General features: G+C 32.5%; 2 protein-coding genes across 3 annotated transcripts; both read left to right on the forward strand.

The window, feature by feature from the left end:
• Positions 1-636: 636 nt before the first annotated feature.
• Positions 637-4199, forward strand: LOC148629217 (uncharacterized). Its single transcript, XM_088564750.1, has 4 exons — positions 637-724; positions 1326-1509; positions 2379-2539; positions 3347-4199. Exons 1-4 carry the CDS (start codon positions 667-669, stop codon positions 3760-3762), a joined length of 819 nt encoding a protein of 272 aa, XP_088420876.1. The 5' UTR covers positions 637-666; the 3' UTR covers positions 3763-4199.
• Positions 4200-18729: 14530 nt separating this feature from the next.
• LOC148629218 (uncharacterized) lies at positions 18730-22623 on the forward strand. Of its 2 annotated transcripts, none has more exons than XM_088546318.1 (4): positions 18730-19012; positions 20376-20442; positions 20745-20905; positions 21428-22623. In XM_088546318.1, exons 2-4 carry the CDS (start codon positions 20420-20422, stop codon positions 21562-21564), a joined length of 321 nt encoding a protein of 106 aa, XP_088402444.1. In that variant the 5' UTR covers positions 18730-19012; positions 20376-20419; the 3' UTR covers positions 21565-22623. The 2 variants fall into 2 exon arrangements, with proteins under 2 accessions (XP_088402444.1, XP_088402436.1); XM_088546310.1 differs by lacking the exon at positions 18730-19012 and adding an exon at positions 19317-19451.
• The last annotated feature ends 345 nt before the right edge of the window (positions 22624-22968 follow it).

Consider the following 22968-nt stretch of genomic DNA (forward strand, 5'->3'; position numbering starts at 1 on the left):
ATTAATTTGATCCTCTATCCTACATAATAACATCTAAATGACCTGTCCCGTACTACCATACATCGTGTGCTAAGTTACAGCCCTAGATAAATCCTACTAATAATCAGGTCTCAGTCTTGTATTCTTTGCCCCATAAGCTTCTACAGTAAATCTTAAATTTTCATCAATTTAAAAAGAATAGACAAAGAGTTTCAACCTAACTTTTGAACATGTTTTTTTCCATTAAGAAAATGTCAAAATATTTTTAGGTCCATTTTAGGGAAAAAAGGCACGAACCTTGTTAAACCAAAACAGTCGAACTAAAAATAGACTTCTTCTACTTTCACTTTTATCTTGAATTCTTTTCTAAAACATTATTTTTCATGAAAATACGGGTTTTCCTCAAAAACAAGTTTTTTTTGTGTCATAGCTTGATATTTACTCTGTACTTTTGAAAAAAATGATAATCATTTGCGAAAAAACAAAAACAGGAAAAGGCAAAAAGAAGGCGCACTATATTTTTAGCCTCCATGTTTTGATGTATACCCGCTCAGGAAAATGTAGTACAAAAACTGATACCTTTACTATACAAATCAGATAAAGTTCAAATAAATGTCACTAGAACTGGTCGGTGGTTTAAATATAGAATACCTGTGTATTTTTAAAAACTATTAACCATCGTTTAAAATGGCAGGTATCACAATACTAGTTGCATCGATCACGTTCTTATTATATCTAGTAGAAGGTAAGCTTAAAAAATAATCTAAAGCTAAATCCGTTTATGGAAACAGCACGGTATTACCAGTATAATATATACGTTTGCTTAAACAAATACACAAACCACTAGCAGATGAACTAAACGTTTTAAAATAGACGGGGTCATGATGTTCCATTATTTTTGCACATATCATGGGGTCAATAGATCAAACAGAAACGCATAATAAAGTAACGAGTATAATTCGGAATCTGCATAAACTAGTTTTCGATTAGAATTTGATATAAGACAGGAAACAATTTAACAATATTATCAACAGAAATTTATTCTTTTCAGCTTCATTTTTTATTGTCAGTAATTTTCAGCGGTTCATGCATGAAAACATAAATGTTTTAGTAATATCAAATGAAAACAACTTTGGAATCCTCAACATAAAAGTAAATCGTGTTTAATTAATCATAAAGCTAAAACACATTTTTTCGTAATTTCACGCAACGTCTACTGTGGGAAATACCTCTAAATGTTTGAACTGTTTATAAAGTAGTTGTGTTTAGGATTCCTTGCTGATCTAAAGAAGTTACTTCCTATATATTCTAATTTAAATAAATGTTAATCATAATTTCTTTTCCAGTAGTAAAAGGTTCAACTTATTGTTACTCAAGCAGTCTAGATCAATCGGTGTTTTGTTATAATGGTTGTTGTTCAACATATTTACTCAATCCATGTTGCTCTTGGTCATACACAACAACAGAAAGATATAATAGTTATAATAGTTATAATTACTACAATGATTATTACGACTATGAATCAGGCATGTAAGTATTACTTCTTTGAAATTTTACTGGCTGAATCGCAGATTGTGTCGTGTTATTTTTGAAACATGCTTTTGTGAGAGAGAGAAAAAACATTCCACAGATCAGTTGAACTACTTGTGGCTGATGATTTCCCAAGATTTCTAGGCGTTTATATAAAGCTGTTTGAGGCAAGTCCACACAGAAATTTCAAGTGTTTTTTTTTTTTTTTTTTTTGTTTTTTTTTTTTCATTTTAACTACATTATTTCCTAATCCTTGCTGTGTGGAGGTTCAAGTAATTTGTAAGTAAATTAATGATTCTTGTCATAAAATCCAGAGTTTTAGTTCAAATCAGGGGTGCCTTTACAAAATTAACAGCCAACTACTTCGGTTTATAAATATCATGCACGTAGAAACTAGCACAGAATGAAAGCATGCAAGGAGGAGGTGGAAAAGGAGTGAAAATAATAAGATAATTTGAAAATCAGGCGGTGGATGCTGAGGAGAGGACTAATATGGCAAGGAACTGAAACATTCTTCATTTAAATTACACCTGTTTACCATTACAAAATTACATTTGTCTATGTATAAATGCTTAACTACATTTAAACTATATATCAACCAAATTTCAACTTTAAAGTTTTACAAAATTAGGCTAGTGAACTTATTGTGCGAAACAGTGTGCCTAAATGTAACAAAATAGTGTTCGGTAGGTAGTCAAATACTTGCCTATATTTATTGATAAAATACTTTTTAGTATTCATACACTGACGTCAACAAATAAAAAAAACAAACAAACATAAAATAAGACATTACTTTTTGAGTCAACAGAGTCCTAATTAATTACCATTATTTCATTGTTACAAGTACTATTGTACCTTTGTACCTGCAGCTCATCTGGTGGAGTAGCGGCCATTGTTATTGGTTGTTTGATATCCTTTGGCACTGTGATAGTCATTATTGTGTGTGTGGTACTAAGTAGAAGGCAACCTGTGGTGCAGTATGGAGGTCAGGTGATGTCACCCACAGTGACGTATGTTTCCACAAATGCTAGTATGTTTATTGAATTCTTATTACGCAAGTATGATAAAGGAATACCTGATAAATACGACAGAAATATAAAAATAATTGAACGATACACATAGAAACAAATACCATGCATAATTCTATTAAATTCATGTCTTTAATCTAAGCAACCAGCTCTTTATGGGATACTAGCCATGTTGCATGTTGAAGGTAATGCCCGGGTATGTTCTATAAAAAATGACTAAATCAAGATTAGGCACAAAACGAAGTGGATTGTCTTCTGAAAATTCGCTTTAAATTTACTCCAATCCATAAAAAAATGAGGACATTTTCATTACATTTAAAACGCCTGTGTCTCGTTGTTATGTTATATGTGTTAATCAGATATATGTATTGATTTCAAAATAAAAGATCATTAATTACAATCTTGGCAAGAATATTAGATTTAATAATCAATTTCGGCTTACTTAAATAGTATATAAAATAGAGACGATATATTTTTCATTACTCCAGCGTTCATGGGGATAATGATAACCATGGCGGCAGTTTTCTTGAATTACCTTTTTTTTGTCATTATTATTATTATTATTATTATTATTATTATTATTTTGGTATTATAAAACACTTTTAAAATATATTGATTTTGCAGATCAAAATTAAAAATTGTTTAGCTCCTTGATTTTTTCTTGTTCTTTTCCTAGATTTGAAATTCTTAAATTGTAAACTTTAAAAAATAAAAAAAAAAACATTTTTTTTTTCATTTTTTTTACTTAATGTATTAAATAGCTTGCTAACTATTATATAAGTACAAATATATTTATACATTACATCCAGATCTACAGCCTAATGTCCAATCTCATGGTAACCAAAGCAGCAGTCGTATACCACAAGATCAGCGTTCAAATCATAACGGTTTCAATAATACTACAAATCATACGTCACCACGTAGAAGTCCAAACCCTAATCGTTCCCATGACAGAAGTCAATGGCAAGCAGATCAAAACCCACTACCACCATCATACTCATCTGTGATGTTGAATCAAACGTCTACACAGTCAACCGGAAGTTTTAACGCGCCATATCCGGCACAACTTCAGCTTGATACATTTTCACCAACAGACGTTTCTACGCAAGAAAATCGTTCGGCAACCCAAGACTATTCTAGTTCAGTGCCACACTCTGGTGGAAGCGAACATTACTACGGTAAGGTGTCTGATCATCCAAATCCATCAGCACCGGTATTCGAATAAACCTACATAATCGTCAGTTTCAATGCTTCCGTTGTAAATATGAGGTTACTATTGCCGATGGTATCTTATCGTCTGTAGTATAGCACAGTGATAAACATTGACTATATAGACCAATGCATTCATGTTCCCGTCTCATGACTGAAGGCAAGCGACAAAATTATACGAAACTATTTAATTATGTGAACATGTAACATCATATAGCCTTGTAAGAATGGATTGAACTCCCTATTTTAAGTATTTCAGGAACAATTAGATTTTTTTTATTTTGTGCATACATTGCTTACCTGAGAACGAAAGATATTTCTTTAACTGTTTAAATATATATTTTTCCTTTTAGTTTATACAATTCCTTTATATTTTGTTTTATTTTCATTGTGTGTGTGTGTGTGTGTGTGTGTGTGTGTGTGTGTGTGTGTGTGTGTTAACAACATTGTTAATAATTGTTGCCTTTAAGGAGTATATTTTATATTAAAAGATTGTTTGTTTGTTTGTTGGGGTTTAACGTCCGAGCAGCAATATTTCAGCTATATTCAGACAATGTATTAAAAGAAGATTTTAGTAGCCTAAAATTGTGTGAATGCACAAATTATTCCTTCAAAAGTTAACGGCTAAACCACAATGTTTAGAAGATAGGGAGTTTGTAAAAGTTGATGAACGTCTTTATATTTCGGCCAAACGGGGTGGGTTTACTGGTGTTCTTAACGAGGTTTGTCTAGAAGAACGGTTTACATTATGGGTAAGTTAATAAAGCAGATTTCAGGTAATTCAACACTGTAAGTGTACATAAATTTTATGACAACTTGGATATGGAAAACTATTGAATGCAAGCTTATATTCTCTGACAAGATAGATTCTGATGATATTATCTTTATGCATGCTATACTATAATGTAGTTTGCATGAACGTCAAAACTATGCTAGACCTTTTCTATCAATTGGATACAAGCTATTGTCATCACTGCTTCTTCCATCGTCTGACGTCATTCACTTTAAAAATAGGGACTTATAGTTCATGATGGATACAACACAATACTGCACAAAATTTGAAATTTAATTTATAGTCAAGTAAATTTTGCATATAGGGTGCAAAGCGAAGCAAGCTAGCTGTTTGATCCCTTTGGTCCCTTATTACTCAAAATCAGTAAGAGATATCTCAAACTTGATTGGAAAACATCAGCAGGGATTTTCAAGAGGAATCTTATAAACAATTTTACAATCAGACAACAATCAAAATATATCATTGAGATCAGATGCATTTTACCCACATTATCGAGGATAAACAAAATCTGTAAGTAAAAATGCAGATAGGGATTTCTATAATGAAAATAAATCAAAATCGGCCCTCCCCCCCCCCACCCCACCAGCCCAAAAATGGATTTTTGGGGACGTGCGTCATTTCGTATCCCTATAATTCCATTATAATTAAATTTGTCAGTATAAAGATGTTTAAAATTCAATAATGATTTTAAATTTTACCAATCATATGTAAGTTTTTGTAAGAATTAGGGACAATTGTAAAAATCAGAAACATACATATCAAAAGCCCAATGATCTGCCAACATAATTTCGCTCAAGAATGATTTCTCTATTTGAAAAGAACGTTATTTGATATCTGCATCACTGGATTTTTATAAGAAATTTTTCTATAGAATATTAGAAAATGAGGCTTTTGAAAGAGTTATCTGCCCTTTAAATGCTCAATTTCAGTTCATTTCAAGGAAGTTATAACTCAATTTACCAAAATAATATGGAAAATCTTATCTTTTTTTCCTTGATTCCGATGGTGCAAATATTGCAATTACACTTTCAAAACGGTGTTTTTTTATACCATATACAGACTGCCTGACACTTAATGCCATTTCCATCTCTGGACATTACTAAACTTCATTTCAAAAACTTCTCGTCTTTCTGTATGAAATTTTGTTCAGTCAATCAAAATGGATGTAGGAAAACAACGCTCAAGGTAAATGTTATGACGTAGCGTACGGTGTTGGTGCCATTTTTGGTAACGTCGAAATCAGCAAAATTTGACCTCTTTTTTGTATTGTGACGTACATCGTTCTATAATTGTTACATGTAAAAAGAAGTGTGCTTATTTACTTTTTTTACATGAAATAACACGACATGTTTTATTATTTAATTATCTGATTCGATATTTATTTTTCGTACGTTTTGGTCAATTGAAATGATCAGATTGCATCACGATATGGTAAATAGTTTGGCTTCAACCATTTAAAAATGATTCGAAGGAAAATTTATCCTATGAGAAAAATGTTAGAAATTATGAAAACAAATTTCGTGATGCGCTAAAAAAAGTAAAACACCCTCACTAAAACAGAGAGCCAATAAACTTACAAGCAAAAAAGTCAGTAACACCCCCCCCCTTTCGATATTATATCTCTAATGCTTATATTTCCGAATACATGTACTCGTTTCGGAATTTTATGAGGTCTGTTGCTCAACATAAAACATTGCTAAACATTTCGAGAAAACAAAACATTGGCAAATCTCCCTCTTTTGAGAAAATTTGAGAGCGAAATCTCCCTCTTTTTATACGACGAAAAGACTTGCGGTCGTATAATGTTATGGCGCAGTTGTCGACCGCGTTCGTGGTCGTGGTCTGGGGACACTTCGTTTCCGTGCGATAACTTCAGTTGTCGTTGACGAATTGTTCTGAAATGTTGATATGGTGTCTATTTCTTCTATAAAGAAGATTCCTATTTAATTTGGACTTTGTTGCCCCTGCCGCTTTAGAAAAAGGGACCAAAAAGGGTAAAAATACGTATTTTATTCAAACCCATGTAGATCGATTTTTTTTTTTATTTTAGATATTCTATTTTTAATGTGTTGTTTATTTAATTCGGCTAAACAAATGCACCGCCATTGCATATGAACAGGCAGGAGTGCGCGCAAAGGGGGGGGGGCTTTTTTTCCTGTTTTCTTTTCAACATTTCTTTCATTATTTTATCAGATTCGCTATTTGTTATTCATAACGTCCACGCAGTCGTCATAATTTAATCTAGTATCGTAAATTTTCAATACCTTTTATTGTTTTACAGTTGACGTTAAAAGAGTTTTTAGGTCGCAAAACAGAACGTTACATTTTTGTTAGACACGGTTTTACATATATATAAAACCCATGTATTTAAACCAAAGAAAAAAATGAAATGATAAAAACATAGCGGAGAATGAATACATTTTTAAGTATATGAAGAAATCGACTCAACACCATTTGCCTTTTTGAACAATTCGTTCGAATTTCGCTTGGTGTACGCGTTAATAAATAAAATATACAAATTTTATGCAACGTGTAGAAAACGTCGGGAAAAGATAACGTGGCATCACAACATACGTGCGTATTTATCTGCAATTAGACAATAAAACTCATATTTTTTTTTTAGAATAAACTTGATATTCAGAATAATTATGCAGTCCTTTAAGCGTGAATATACTTTGGCTAAAATACTATTAGTTGTATATTTTACAACCGTGAGCAAGAAAGTAGCCAATGGCCAACGTCGAAAAAATTAAGATTTGTGACATAATTGAAATACGGACAAAAAGGCTTATAACAAAAAGACTGATTGAGCATTTTATACATTTTTTCATTGGGATTATGTAATAAATTGTCAATATAGTTAATAAAAGTCCCGATTAAAAAAAGCTGTTCGCATAACTTTTGTCTTCATATTGGTTGTCTTTCCAATTTTACAATGTCCACATTTGTGATATTGTAATACGCTTTGTTCTTATCATTACGTCATGAAAGAGTAATCAAGGGAACCAAGGTTATAGCGGTAATCAAAAGAATGTAATTCAGGGACAACGACCAGACATGGAAAACAGACATACACAACAAAGAACATAAAGTAACTAAAATCATACATACAAAGTAACAAAAGTAAATGAACAACTCGGACTCCACTAAAAACTGGGAGCATGGACCAGGTGCACCGGTAAGGTAAGCGTCCGTGAAAAATATGACATCGTCTGCAGCACAAACTGCTCTTTCCAAAAAAAGTTTGTTTTATCAAAATACGCCAAGAAACCACTTAGATATATTGGTGAAATGGGAAGCAAGTATTTCTTAATGTTATCCGTCCATATATGAAAATGGACGTTCTTGTGATCGAATAATGCTTTCCCTCCACAATTAACGGCATCTTTCAAAGATTTCTGATTGTAATCCTAAAACAACAACCATTCTCGAACATTTTAGTATCTATATTGCCTTTGATAACTCACATTGTAATAAAAATATTTCGGTTTTCGTAACCAGCCCCGGTTCAATCGAATGTGACACCAACAACGTAGGCAACGTTTGTACAAGAAAAATGATATTTAATCTGAATTTACACTTCGGGGCTTTTTGTGTGTTTTTTTGTTTTGTTTTGTTTTGTTTTGTTTTTGTTTTTGTTTTGTTTTTTGTTTTTGTTTTTGTTTTATATATATATATTTATAATTATGTTTCATTACAGTATCGGCATTTTTTTTAGTAAAATCAAAATATATGTCGTTATGTTGTGGTAATAAGTTCTAATATGGCCTTTTATTCACTAACACCTCTGAGTTTATCTTGTTTTTATTCTTACCCTTTCTTATCTTTCCCGACAAAATTGTATTTAATCCCCCCTAAAATATAATTGATGTGTTGAATTCTTCATAAGTAAGTTTACATATACATATTTAACTAAAAATAACTAAAAATTTACATAGAGAATGTTTTTTTTTTATATATTTCTGGTTTTCCACAAACGAAATCGTATTTAGTTTTAATCAATGGAACCCAAGAACCGAAATGCGCGTGGTGGAAAATATTCAAATAGATTAATTGGCTATATTTTACATTGAAAAAGAAATGAAAAATTGTATTTTCACTATTTTGACTTCTGGTTGGACCTTTCTGGTCTTTACTGGTCTTGATTTCTACCCACCTTATCCAGAGCTTTTTCTGCGCATGTCTACATCTACTTGTGAAATCAGCTTTATATCATACAAATCTGTTAAAATTCAAATAAATGTAACTGGCACTGTTTGGTGGTTTTAATATTATAGAACACCAGTGTATTCCAGTATTTACTACCGTTTAAACGTTGATCTAGTAGAATGTAAGCTTGAAAATTCTTAAGCTTAATTAGTTCATGGAAACATCAAATGCACAAAACACTATCACTCATGCATTCGTGTATCAAAAGATGAAGTCATTTGTTGATCGATATTCCAACATGGAGTATGCCCCCTCCTTTGAGAATCCCTGCTCCCACCTCTGTACAAGATCTTGTGTTTGTCGAAATTGCCATTTTGATATTATCATGCCAAGAAATTCACTTCGGCCAGAAGTGGATGGGAACCTGCTGAGCATATTAGACATTAACTCTTGTCTGTAATAACCCGTTACTTAATTAAAGATAATAGTACAATAGAGGCCGACCGGAATTCCTTGGCATTCATTTATTTATAAATCTATTTATTTTTGCTTGTTTTTTTTTCTTTTGTTTTGTCGAATTCGATCCATGCTGGAATCACATTAAATTGTTAATTAGCTGGTGACTGTAGTTGAGCGGTAAGATACCGGAAATCGGAGTTTGAAAGGGGGTAAACATTCGGTCTATCATTTTTTTATGTAACTTAAGTTAGTTTTTTTTTTTTATTATTTTACAAGATTTGCCAATAAATTGATGACAATGTGTTAAAAGGGGAAGAGAAGAAACACGAAAACCGGCACATATGCTTTAATGTAATAAAACCGGGTGACAATTTTTTTAAATTGATACAGTCACCAAATGGAAATCAAAGCGAGTGCAATACTCCATATTTATACTTTTCTTCCATATGAAATGGGAGTGGGAATGCGCTGAGCAAATTAGACATAGAATTTTTATTTACTCTTGGGGGACGGACAGGAAATTTCGTCGAGTATTTCTTGACAAATTGATCACTAGAACAGACGTTAAATGCACTAATGTATAAGTCTTACTAGTATGCAGAACTAGTAAACCAAAGTTACGTAAATCATACTAGTTGAAATTATTTTGATGTAGAATGTAAACATTTGAACAAAACAATCATTAGCTTTTTTCCAAAATCAGGTTGCACTTATCGAAAAAAAAAAACTTTTCTATCTATCTTTAGATGTTTGTGTTGTAAGTCCAGTGAGCATATGTTTAGTTTAAATGCATTTAAGGATAATCACAACTTATGAAATCAAGTTTGCATTATTGGGCAATATATTTGGCTTTCACAACTTAAGCTGGTGTATTAATTATGACCAGTCTCCTATCGATTACTAAGTTTGATGGTATTCAGCAGTGTTAGGCCGGTGTGCCTCATAGTTGTGGTAAGAAACTGTTTGTGTACAAACAAATGACTACAGCACTTTCAATCCCTGTGTTATATTTGACAATTACTAGTATTTGGTAATATTATTTTGGCAATAGTTGGCAAATATATCCCACAAATACAATATAGGCAATTACAACCAAAAAATTATATAATTATGAGCGAAATTTCGTGTTCAAATAGTCGGGCTACATTTTTGTAAGTGGGAACGAGCACTTTTTAGCTAAAACATAGGTTTTCGTCTGACATGGCATCTCCCGTGGTAAACACACCTTTGGATGTTTGAAGTGTTTGTAAAGTAAGTGTATTGAAGCATCAATTGCCGATCTAAATAAGTTGTTTCCTTCGTATTAAATAAGACTGTATAAAACTTGCTTTTCAGTGTAAAAAATGTCGACTTAGTGTTACTCGAGCAGTGTTTGGTGTTTTATAATGGGTGTTGTTGGACATATTTAACCAATCCTTTTTGCTATTGGGCAAATTAATACAACATAAAGATTACAACTAAAGCAGTTACTAGTTTGATCCTTATGAATACGAGCCAGGCACGCAAGTATTTTATCTTCTACAATTCACTGGTAAAATCGCTAATGGTGTCATGTTACGTTTACTCAGAGAGGAAACTTAAAGACCATGACATTGGAACTAGCTGAGTCTGTAGATCTCTGGGTGTTTATATGGGGAAGATGTGACGAAAAAGATTTTATGAAGTGTAATATCGTTTTTTACTTTTTTAAGTAGCATATATGAGGTGATTTATGCACAGTCGACCTAGAACATAAGTACATGTAGTACTACCTGTGCTATCAATAACTTGTTTTTTGTTCTGAAGTGCTATTTCTGTAAGAATCAGGCAGTTGGTGAATCATGGTGAAAAAAATACACGTCTCCTCGTATAGTCTTATTCCAAATGTAATCTGAAATGCAGAAATTGCATTTATTTCTTTTTTAAGTGTTAGTGATGTACGAAAAGCATTTCAATATAATCACCAAAGGAAGATAACTAACTTCTCCCGTGTTTTACTAATGTAACTTTGAACTTACTTTTCTGTATCCTCTGACACTTTTAAGAAGAACGAACTGTTTATACGTCTCAATAGGACATAAACTACGTACCCACATTGTCAAATTTGTGTGCTTCATACTTTTTGCAATTTTGCCTAATTCTTACAGATTCAAGTACTTAATTGCATGAAAGACTTTGTCAATTTTGTAGTAATGATGGACGACTTGGGCGAGTGAGATTGGTAATCTTTTACAACTTATAGGTCAAATAATCGAAAAGAACAACCAAAAACAAAATTACATTGCATGCATAGTAAACCTCCTTTAATAAAATTGTCATTATTTAATTGTATCCGAAAATATTGTATTTTTGTAATCACAGGTCGTCCGCTGGAGTAGTGGCAACAGCTATTGGTATTTTGATAGCCTTTATTGTGATTGGCATGGTAGTTATAGCGTGTGTAGTGCGATGCAGGTGTTGTCAACCAGTGGCGTATGCTTCCACGAATGCTAGTAAGTAATTCTTATTGTGGACAAAGCACAGTCGGGACGAATATAATGAATATAAGTTCCTAATGTACAAAACGTAAAAAAAAAAACTGAACAATTCTCGGAAACCAACAGCACGAATCTATCAAGTTTTTTTTCTCTGTCTTTGTTTTTGTTTTTGCTTAATTTTGTTGTTTGTTTTGTTTTGTTTTTGTTTGTTTGTTTGTTTGTTTGGGTTTTTTTTGATTATTTTTTTTTTCTTGTTTTTTAATTTGTTTTTAGTTTTGTGTATTCGTTCGTTCGTTCGTTCGTTCGTTTGTTTCCGTTTGAAATAGCCTTGTAATATATCCTTTTAGTATTTATTTAACATTATTATGTCAGAAGCAGACATTTTTACGCTGTAAAATGTTTCTTCAACACATGCAGGAATTTCCTGGCTTAAGGTAGATCGTACCTTTTACGCCGAACATTCTTTTCTGTCCTCTTGCAAAATCATAATATTAAAAATATTTTCAATAAAGTAATAGTGTTAAAACATATAATTAAATTAAATTCTTTCAAAAGGATTTTGACAAAAAAATCTGTATGGTAAAATTACTAACTTTAATCGTAAAAAGCCTCTTTCAAGAGGGGATAATGGGCGGAAAAATGTTTATAGAAATGTAATGGGAATTTTAGTGTTTTTAATATTAAAAAAGAGTTTTGTGACCCCCCCCCCCCCAATATGAAAGTTCGTAAGTCAACCAATCTTAATATAAACAAGAAATTTTATATACTAGTTTTTTATTAGTAATACCCCTGTCACATTCACAAATCTTTCTTGCGAATCCTTACAGATCACCAATTCTTAGTCATTCGCAAGGAACCGTATTTAACTCGTCAGTATTCGTAAACATTCGCAAGCATTCGTATCGATTCGCAAAAGGAGACGTGTCAAATGTCCACGAACCTTCAATTTTAAAATTTTATTTGTCCTCTCTATTCGTAAGGCATCATTAACCGATCGCAAGAATGGTTTGGTTTGCTTATTTTATACCATTGTAACGATTCATTGCTAGTAGTTTACGATAGTTTTTTTTTTCGGTGGATTTACGGATAAACGCAAAATCAAGCAGGCACTTTGTGAATATATACGAATGATTTGTCCATGACGAAGAGGGTTGGGTTGTTGTGCGAGTGGGAGAAGTTGAAATCATTTACTCATGTCTCTCGTAAAATATGTCAAATGATCAATTAAAGAATGATTGAGGTTGTATGGCTTGAATTTATATGACAAAATACAACCCAATTGAAAAATCATTATTGTTTGCAAAACACCCGTGGTAGCTAAATCTCACGTATTCGTTAAGTTATCCTTAACCATTCGTTAATTGTCCTGAAAAGGTTGGACCAAATCGTAACAATTAGCATTGCACTCGCAATTATTCTTAACAATGTCATATGCATTCGTAAATTGATCGTATTTAATCGCAATGAATCATGAAGTGTCATCATAGGCGCATCGCATTCATTCAGTGTACAGATCGTTTGTTCTCCTGACCAATCGTATCTTGTAAATTTTGGAGATCGATTCGCAGGTATTCGTAGAAAAGATTCGTGTATGTAGAGTATTAACGAAAAAGTGAAAACTACAATACGGAATCCATTTACAAAATGGTGTGCAGATTTGCCTTTATAAAGGCTCCTTTATCTCTAAATCAAGTTCAGTGACATACGTTTTTTTTTACATTCAAACTCTTAAGTATGTTCATTCAAGGCCGTCTTAGAGAAAAGCTAGGAAAATCTATGTGCTAGAAATAATAGTTGTGATCTGCCTTAACGCCTCAATATGGTAAAAGAACATAATTTATTTATAACGGTTAAATATCCGATCATCCAAATACGACTGCCTGATATTCAATGATACTCGAATCTTATCTTTGGAAAAAAAATAAAAAATGTTTTGTTTGTTTGTTTGTTGTTGTTTATTTTTTTTATTTTTTTTTATTTTTTATTTTTAGATATTTATCGTAACTTTTTACTCCCGGGAAAAGAAAATCATCATTGACATAATATTCTAGAAGTATAGTTTTCGTTATTTCCCAGTTTTGTTATTAAATGTTGCTTTTCAATAATATGCTTTTATTTGATATGATCATAAAATAAGATTTAAGTGGCCTTTGAAATAGCGTGAATAAAAAACCATTGTAAAAAGAATGGATAAGAGTAACTGAATGTTGGTACTGTAAACAGTGTTTTACTCAGTAATATTACATATCAGTAGCAAGTGAATATAAGCAATATTGGGTTTGGAGAGAACGAGTGTCGAACACTTTTACAAACTTCTCTCCCAGAAAAACATAATCAGAAATGGTTATAGACAGTTGTGTATGAAACATTTCAAAATAGGTAATGACCAAGCACTATTACAGATATGCAAAGTTTTGAAGTCACATGCCTTTAAGTTCATTACATAGATTATGCCACACAAAAAAAGATTGAAACAGATTTTATAAACTTATTCTTATTAAGTAAATCTTTTTGTATTTAAAATGAATTCTTGTATCACGTTGAAATTGTCAGAATTCTCGTTATCAGAAAGATAAGTATCACCAAAAAGTATATTATCAATAGTAACAGGATCATACGACAATTGAGAAAACATATGCTGTCTGTGAGTGTCGAACCGGACACATACCAAGAAGAAGTGTTCGGAATTTTCAACTTGACCGCAACTAGCACAAAATGGATTTTCAGCTAAGTTTTTTAGTAAACAGGTGTGCGCTTAGCCAACTACTCTGTGTCCTTATTCTGTATGAAAAATCTTACCAATCTTCTTACCAGCACAAACATATTTTGGAACTGGAAGATTCTTGTTCATTTAAAACCACTCTTTGCTTCCGATCACACAAATAACTATAAAATCATGATAATAAACTCCCCGTGGTACCCATTTTTGTAATGTGAAAACCAAACTTCTATACCAATCACGATCGAAAGCTTTACTTATATAAAACAAAAATACAAAACGTATATCCGTCACCTGATCTACGGCTTAAAACATCTTATGATAATGATATTTTATAAGGTAGCTTTCATCCTCACTTAAGGAATGACCGTGTTGGCAGAAGAGGAATGGTAGTAGCTATGGAAGTTAAGAATAACTTTGTAGTTACTATAAGACAAGACCTTCTAGTCCGATGTGTCGAGGGTTTATGGGTAGAAGTTACTGGAACCATCAAGAAGTTTTGATTGGTGTATTTTACAGACCTCCAGATTATGACATTCAGTCTTTTAATCTTATTAATTCAGTTTGTATTAATACCAATAGATTATGTACTTTATGATAAATCAAACATAGTTTCGTTGGTCAGTTAAAAAGCAATGTCCGTTTTCGTAAGAAAAATGTTTCCATAGATTGGATTAGAATCGTCCGGTGTTTTCTGGGGGCACTGCGAACATCATAGCGCCCCTCCCCCCACTATCTGAAGGCATCGGCTGAAATTGCGGATGCAATTGAGACATTATTTGTGGCTGGTAAATGTTCATAGGAGAACGAACAAGGTATCATGGTGGCATAAACGGTGTGGGATTCGACTGGCTAGCTGCGTTGGTCATGACATTACCAAAAGATTTTATTTATAATGAAGATTCACCTGACAGAGCTAAGATACTCTGAAGTTCAGATTCAGTGGTTATTACGTGCTTTTTCTCGTTTTTGTCGGGGATTAAGATTTTCCCATCCCAAACGGATGTTTTACTGATTTTTTTTTATTTCTTACGGCATTTCGGGCAAGATATGCAACTTTAACTCGGGATTTTGTTAAGTTCTGGCTTATCCCCACACCTTCAAGACCTTCGACGTGTTTGAAATTTTGCGATGAGTAAAGCGAGCTATTATTTGTTTTGGTCCCTTTTCCGTAGGAAGTCGATGTGATACGCTAATATCTTTGAGCTTCACAAACAATATTAGTTGTGTCCTCATCCTGCTTTTGTGTGACCCCACTTATACGAATAAAGCTTTTTCGACTATGCTGCTCCAAGTCGTCAAGTTTATTCGAGATTTTTGGAATTTCTGATTAGGTACAAGTTTTCAACCTTAATTTTGTCTATTTTGGCATAGAAGGGTGCACCATCTGCCTTCAAATCTTTTCTCAAATTGTCAATCCTCCAATAGTAATTATATTCCTTCATGCACATTTACAAATGCTACCCAACGTTCTTATAAATTTTCATCAAAACCCCTTGAGCGGTTTAAGAGTTGCGCTTACGAGGTTTAAACACATGTAAAAGCCTAATTTTGATTATCTCCGTTTGGAGTCATCCGACTGTAATTATATTCCTTCATGCACATCCACATAATTATGATGCCCAACCTTAATGAAATTTCATCAATATCCCTTGAGCGGTAGTAGGAGTTGCGCTTACAAGAAATGTAAACAGACAGGCCGACAGACAGACGGACGGACGGTGATTCCTATTTAACCCCTCCCCAAAATGTTTTTGGGGAAGTCTAATAATAAGCAGAAGATGACACAGAAGGAGAAACAGAAAAAATGTGTTCCCCTCTTTGTTTGGGTGGGAATAATCATGAGAAATGTAAAGTGTACATAATTATAACATATTGTAATGCTATTTATTTTAAATAGTAAATAAAAAGCTTTAAGTCCTATTACTTGTGTTCGACCAAACTGCCGCTGTTGTATTGACAATAACATAGGTATAACCTAAATTAAACAGATGCCAATGCATATACACAATGTATTGTAGTTGTGCACTATATATAGTAAATGGTTCACAATTTTTAAAAAAAATTCTTAATTCTCGTCACGACAACTGTAGGTGTAATGTGGTCATTTTTATACAGTTTATCCAAATAAAAAAAAAATTGATATTAGATACATCTTAAATAAGAAAAATATAATTGAACTTTAATTGCCAGCAAAATGTATACACTTCCATGATAAAATCCACGGGTAAAGTGTTGCCTTGTGCATGTTCTGACAAACGTATTATCAAGTTTCAGATTTTATTATATACACTCGGGCACATACATAAATTTATTACATGAGGTCAATCAGTATTACATAAAGAAAACAACACTAAAATAAGCAATGATAGATACAGAGATAAAAACATATAGAGGGCTAAAGATGATAAATCTATCATAGCATAGTAGATATTTTTTTAATGAACACAGAAGGTCTTTTTAACATATTCAAATTGTAAAAAGAGAGTTAACCACCATTTTTTTTCAATAAGGATACTCATAATAATACCTTGCCAAATACTTTTGTCTTAAATTGTTAACAGCAACATTTTCATAAATAAAAACACATGGAATTTGTCGCCAACATTCTCGTTGCAAAAAGAGCATAATCTCGCAGGTTTTGGAATGTTATACCACCTTCCTTTTTCAGTTGGTAAGTGGAGATTATAAGTGCGTAATTTTGTGATCCAAATCATGTAATACTTTGGTAATATGACTATATAGTTTTCAATACCGAAGGATGTTTTGAAAAGCTAGTAGAATTCGCCTCTGGGTGAACCATAAATTAGGCTATACCAAGACTCTATAAATTGATCTTACAAAACTTGCCCAATTAAGTTAACACTAACAAATGGAAATTGATTCGCAAAAATTTCACTCATGCCAATAGCGTCACAAATATTTTCAAGTATTCAATTCATTTGAATTTGAATGCCTCAGTGCTATGCAGCTTAAGCGTCAAACGATAAAGAGATTTACATAATTTGCTCTCATTTTAACGCCCCTTGCCTAAAACGAAACCATGCGTACTTTCGAATTTGCAGAGGAAATTTTCCAAGCTCTCAATATACCATATAATTTGGGTAGGATTTCTAACACGATTTGTTCAATTACATCAATATTTCCAAAGCCCAAGATTTCAGAGCCACATAACAATATATTAAGTTCAATCATACAATCAAAAATTTTAATTTGCAAATCTATATTATGTATGTTCTCATTATTTATGAGTTTATAAATATCGAATAAGTTTTTCTGAGCCTATTATCAAGACCTGGAATAAGTTCATAATAGAAATTGTAGATATGTTTTAAAGTTATGTAGAACAGAACCAACTTTTTTTTTGCTTGTTGGATCAAAATAACATGAACGTGTCATATGAATTTTCAAAATGTCGTATCAAAGACCAGTATTTTCAAAACTGGCATGAATGTGTATCTGATTATGAAAATCTTGGTTTATACAAATCTTACAAACTATGTTTTATACAAGACACCCATTTAAATGTAGATTTTGATGTTGCTTTGATTAAACTACGTAGTGGTACTCTGAGATTACATTTAAAGTCTGGTCGTTATGAAAACTTACCAAGGAATATTCGATTTCGCAATTGTTGCAATATGAACTCAGTTGAGGGCGAATATCATTTTGTTAGCATACAAAAACTTCAAACTTTATTATTTCAGTCCCAAGGGTTGACTGAAAACTGTTCCTCAAGACTGCCTGGAAACGTATATGTGCATTGCTGGAGGATAAGTGTATTATACGTTTAATTATGTTGATATCCGACTACATATGTTTTTCTTACGTACTTTATATTAACAAATGTATTCACCTGATTCACTATTTAATAAATAGAATTCGACATTTTGTCATGGCTTTTGTCTTATTGACATTTACTTCGAGTTTCCACAATACGTAGTAAGCTCGAAAAATATCGAGAGAGTTTTGCAATGCATCTTTACGTTCCGCTAGTATTAAAGTATCATCTGCAAACAACATCACCGAAAAAAAATAAAATAAACATGGATTTCGTCTATCACCTGTTTTTCAATGACTTCAAGTGATTCTGCCACAAGCTGGGCAAAAAAGACTTTCTAAGACATTCAGGAAAATAGAAAAGAAGGCGGGAAACAAGTTCTCTTCCTGTTTAACACCGGAAAGACAAAGAAAGAAATCAGACTGCCTTTCACCATATTACACACAACATTTAATACCGTGATACATATTATATATTACTCTGAAAAGTTTTCCCTTGATCTCGCTATTTTGTAATTTCATCCATAACCCATCTCTCCATACGGTGTCAAGATACTACTTCCCACAAGATATAATGTCGTTTCCGCAAGATACTATGTCGTCCTGTCAAGATAACATGTCGATTGAAGAACCATTAACTCCAACCTAATATCTTGAGGGAACGACATCATATCTTGAGGAAAAGACATCATATCTTGAGGAAACGACATCATATCTAGAGGAAACGACATCATATCTTGAGGAAACGACATCACATCTAGAGGGTACAAGATGAGCATCTTGAGGGAACGATATAGTATCTTGAGGGAACGACATACATTTTCTTTGGAGGTGCTGAAAAAAATGATCGTTGGTCATCTTTCGTCAAAACAGCTTGGCTGATACACATATCAGAAACTGGACGTGGAAAGTAAGTAACTGCAGTTTGATGGTATCTTTTGCATTTGTATTGACCCGTGCTGTGTAGAAAGAGCAAAAAAATGTGAAAATTCTGTCAGATAGAAAAAAAAAGGGGGGCACCCAGAGGATCATATAGGGACCTGTCCTCACGTACCTGTTGGGTGTAATAGTGATAAATTATTTTTGGCATTTATACCAACGTTCGTAAGATAAAAACAACATTAAATAAAACACAGTCTATGTGATTATCTACTATGTGCGGTTCAAATACATAAGGTACTTTTCCACCATATATGTAATTATTTAAAACGTCATCAAGATTAAAGGTGACAGGTGAGTGTTGTGTACCTATACGTTCACCTGTATGTTCAGTGGTCTTACACACGTTAATTTTTGACGTCTCGTGGATAAATTAAATTGTGGATAACATGTAGGAAAGTTCTTTACTGGTAAATAAATATTTTGATCAATTTAACAGTAATCACATAGACGAATAGTTACATTGCTTGATTATGATTGTATTGACTGAAAAAAATCCCAAATGAGGTAGACACTTACCTAAAAATTCTATACTTAAATGTTTTGTTTCATTTAAATACATTGTGTTGCTTTTCAAATCACCGATCTCATAATTTCTTTTTTTTTCGTATTTTAAGATACAAAATCATAATGACATAACCATATATTCTGCATTCTTTTCTCAATTTGGCACTACAAGGGTCTTCATCAAGAACTGACTCCGGAAATTTTCATTTTACAGTTAAATCTTTCAATCAACTTTGTGCGGAAAACAAATTGAAACAAAAAAATGCTTGTCTTTCTGAAATGTTTTATGTCTCTGCAAATTTATAATAATAATTCATATTTTTTTTTTTAATTCAACCTGGTAAAGTTTCCTTGTAAAATTGCGTGATGTCAAACTTGGTGTAAGTAACTGTTGCATAATACAAGAAATAAGATAAATGTTTTTTTCTCACTCAATTGAAGAATTAAAATGAAAATCTGCCTCGGGCATCACATGACACAAAACATGTATTACATATACTTAAATTTTAATATATAATGTACATAACATAATTCACTTATCATAAATTCCTTCTAGTTGACAGGGTTGTCCAAAAGTTACGCTTTAGATAAAATATTTACTTTTCTTAATGTTCCATTCATCAGAATTTGGCAGCGTTATAATTCATGGAGGTGTGCTAATAACAATTTAAACCGCATGTTCTGGAGCTCGGGAAAACTTAAACTGTAAACGCTTGACAGTATTCTAGTAGAAAATTATTTTTGTTTTTGGGGGTTGTTTTTTTTTCTTTTTCTTTTCTTTCTTTCTTTTTTTTTCTTTTTCTTATTTTTTTTTTATTTCATTACAGAATGAAGATGAAAGAATCATAACGGTTTATGTCACTTTCTATGTATGGAAGACACGTCTGACGACCTGTAAGTATAACTAATGCAACTAAAAACAGTCTGAAATTGAAAGTTTTATTATTATATATTGTCATGTATATAAACGTAAAGAAATAATGATCGGTCAAAGTGATATGTTTAAGTAATGTTTAGAAAACCGCTTGTAGAACAGAATTTGTGTCTTGTATGCTGAATATTCGATTGTTAAATGCTGTTTTTGCTTAAAATAGCCTGTTGAAACTAAATTTGGCCTTTATAAATGTTTCATTATAGAACGTTTACGTTAATGAATACACGCATCTTAATTATGTTTTCTCCCTTGTTTTGAACAGAACTGTTGGGGTCCTTGCCGGGATCGTGTTTGGTGGAGTCATTGGATTAATTGTACTCTTCATTTTATTAATATGCATCTGTAATGCTTGTCGGAAGAAACTGGCAGAGGATGATGACTCACAACAAAGATCGAAACCTTCAAGAAGCCAACCTGAGAATAGTAAGATGATGCCATTGACGCTTTTGAATTTTGACACCTTTTATGCTTCATGTCACACTTAGAACTTTTAAGTAGTTCAACCTTACACCACAGACATCACAGTTCTTCCTGGTAATGTAAACGGGTAGATTGAGATATCGATGATAAAAGCAAGATCATAAAGTCGGTTGAGTTTTGATTGAAACTGGTGGTGATTTGGTGTCAATTTTCATTTATCATGATTACGAAAAACTAGCGAAAAATAGAATAGTGAAAATAACTTAAAAGTTTTTCAGCTAAAACTACCATTAAACTCCTAAATTTTCTCGTATTTAATTCCGGTGTAAGATCCAGATGAGTGGGTTCAAAGGATTAGAACCAACCTCTTTGTTGAAAATTTCATTAGTCTGGACCCCCCCCCCCGCCCTTTCAGAATCTCTGAGTCAGCCCTGAATTCAGCGGTGATACTTTTCACATACTGATTTGGTTTCATGTAACATAGACTATTTCACAAGTTTACATTATTTTGAATTTTAATAATAGGTAATGGATCAGGAGAGAGACACCAAGGGTGTGTAAACAGAGGGTTCGTTATGGGTCCATCAGCGCCACCACACGATATCGGCGACAACGACGAGGCACCACCATCATATCAGGATGTTATTACAGGAAATATTTGAAAGGCGTTTCTGTCGTACACATGTGGACATCCTTAATGGCCGGTTTTAATACATGACGAGATGATAATATTATAACACAAGCATGAGACTGATTACCGATATCGAGGTTAAGACAAGTCCGCGACAATATCCTAGTAATTTTACTAAAATGTGCTTTATTTTATTCGTAAATACTGTGTGACTTTGAATGCGCTGTGAAACTAGGTTATGAATGCTAGTGTGAAGTCCTAAAAATGTGTGTGTGTGTGTGTGTGTGTGTGTTTCCAATTATAAACTAATCAGCTTCAATGAATGATTGAGCATGTTTAACGTTATTTAATTGACAGTGATTTTTAATTACGCATCTATTGCATTGTTAATTTTTTTTAATCCATTTTGCAGACAAGCCATTGTTTTCAATGAATTGAATATAGAAATGAGCAATTCGTAAATAGATGGAACACTGTGATTTTCTTTGGTAAAAGAATAGATTTTTTTTCGACGCAGTCGATATAGTTTCGCTTTCCCCTTTGACCTTAAAGACGCTCTTCCATGGAAACGCAAGTCACCTGATCAAAATTCTGTTTCCAGATTGGCCAAATACTGATAACTTAGTGGGGTTCGAAAAAGGAGAATGAAATTGCGTGCCATGCGTCATTCCCTGATGAAAATTATAAGTAGATAGAACAAATTATATCTTTTTTTAAAGACAGTACTTGTTTGTTTTAATTCTACCGTTGATATGTTGATTATGTTTTATCATGATTCGTAACGTGTGTTGTCTCGAAAAAGACGGTTTCTTGTTTTACAAGTGCATAATTATTGGCATAATTGTTGATTCGTCTTTTCTATACAGCGAAAATTGAGTATACACATTTTAATTCTTATGTTCCCCGCACGTTGGTTGTTTGTACCCCTTCCATATCTGCTTATGATATTTAATAATCTAATTGTTATGTAAATTTAAGTTATTTTGAAGCTTGTTAAGTTAATATTTGTGTTTGGAATGTGCAAGATTGTAATATGTTTTATGCTGGAACTAAATAATGTCAAATTATTTACAATAAAAATGAAAACACATTAATGAATTAATAGAAATACTTTCAAACGGTGTCTCTTCTTTTTTACGATAAGATGTATTAGAAAATGCGATGACTCCTCGAACATTGCTTGTCCAAAGTACTTTAAATTTGAGAGATAACCGATCGTATCTGTTTTCTATGGTCACGTGTGTCTGTGACATATGATAGCTAGCTACTTCCTTTTTTAATATTGGACTTTATGCATAAGGATTATTGTGGATAGCCCCATATCGACCCCGTTACCCTCTCCTATATTCTGAATTAAAAAATAGTCAAGCAAAATTTGAGAAAGTTTGAAAGGAAAGAAAAAAGTCATAAACGTTAACGAGGATTTATTTTTTTT

Source organism: Perna viridis, chromosome 1, assembly GCF_037379345.1.
Source record: "Perna viridis isolate PV_CMFRI_1.1 ecotype Kerala chromosome 1, ASM3737934v1, whole genome shotgun sequence".
In the NCBI taxonomy this organism is placed as follows: Eukaryota; Metazoa; Mollusca; class Bivalvia; order Mytilida; family Mytilidae; genus Perna; species Perna viridis.

What these genes read in the sequence shown, in the direction of transcription:
- LOC148629217 (XM_088564750.1), top strand. Translation starts at nt 667, where the DNA reads ATGGCAGGTATCACAATACTAGTTGCATCGATCACGTTCTTATTATAT. An exon ending in CTTATTATATCTAGTAGAAG is followed by an intron (nt 725 to 1,325) that starts GTAAGCTTAAAA and finishes TTTCTTTTCCAG; the next exon opens with TAGTAAAAGGTTCAACTTAT. An exon ending in GTATGTTTCCACAAATGCTA is followed by an intron (nt 2,540 to 3,346) that starts GTATGTTTATTG and finishes CATTACATCCAG; the next exon opens with ATCTACAGCCTAATGTCCAA.
- LOC148629218 (XM_088546318.1), top strand. Translation starts at nt 20,420, where the DNA reads ATGGAAGACACGTCTGACGACCT. An exon ending in GAAGACACGTCTGACGACCT is followed by an intron (nt 20,443 to 20,744) that starts GTAAGTATAACT and finishes TGTTTTGAACAG; the next exon opens with AACTGTTGGGGTCCTTGCCG. An exon ending in AAGAAGCCAACCTGAGAATA is followed by an intron (nt 20,906 to 21,427) that starts GTAAGATGATGC and finishes TTTTAATAATAG; the next exon opens with GTAATGGATCAGGAGAGAGA.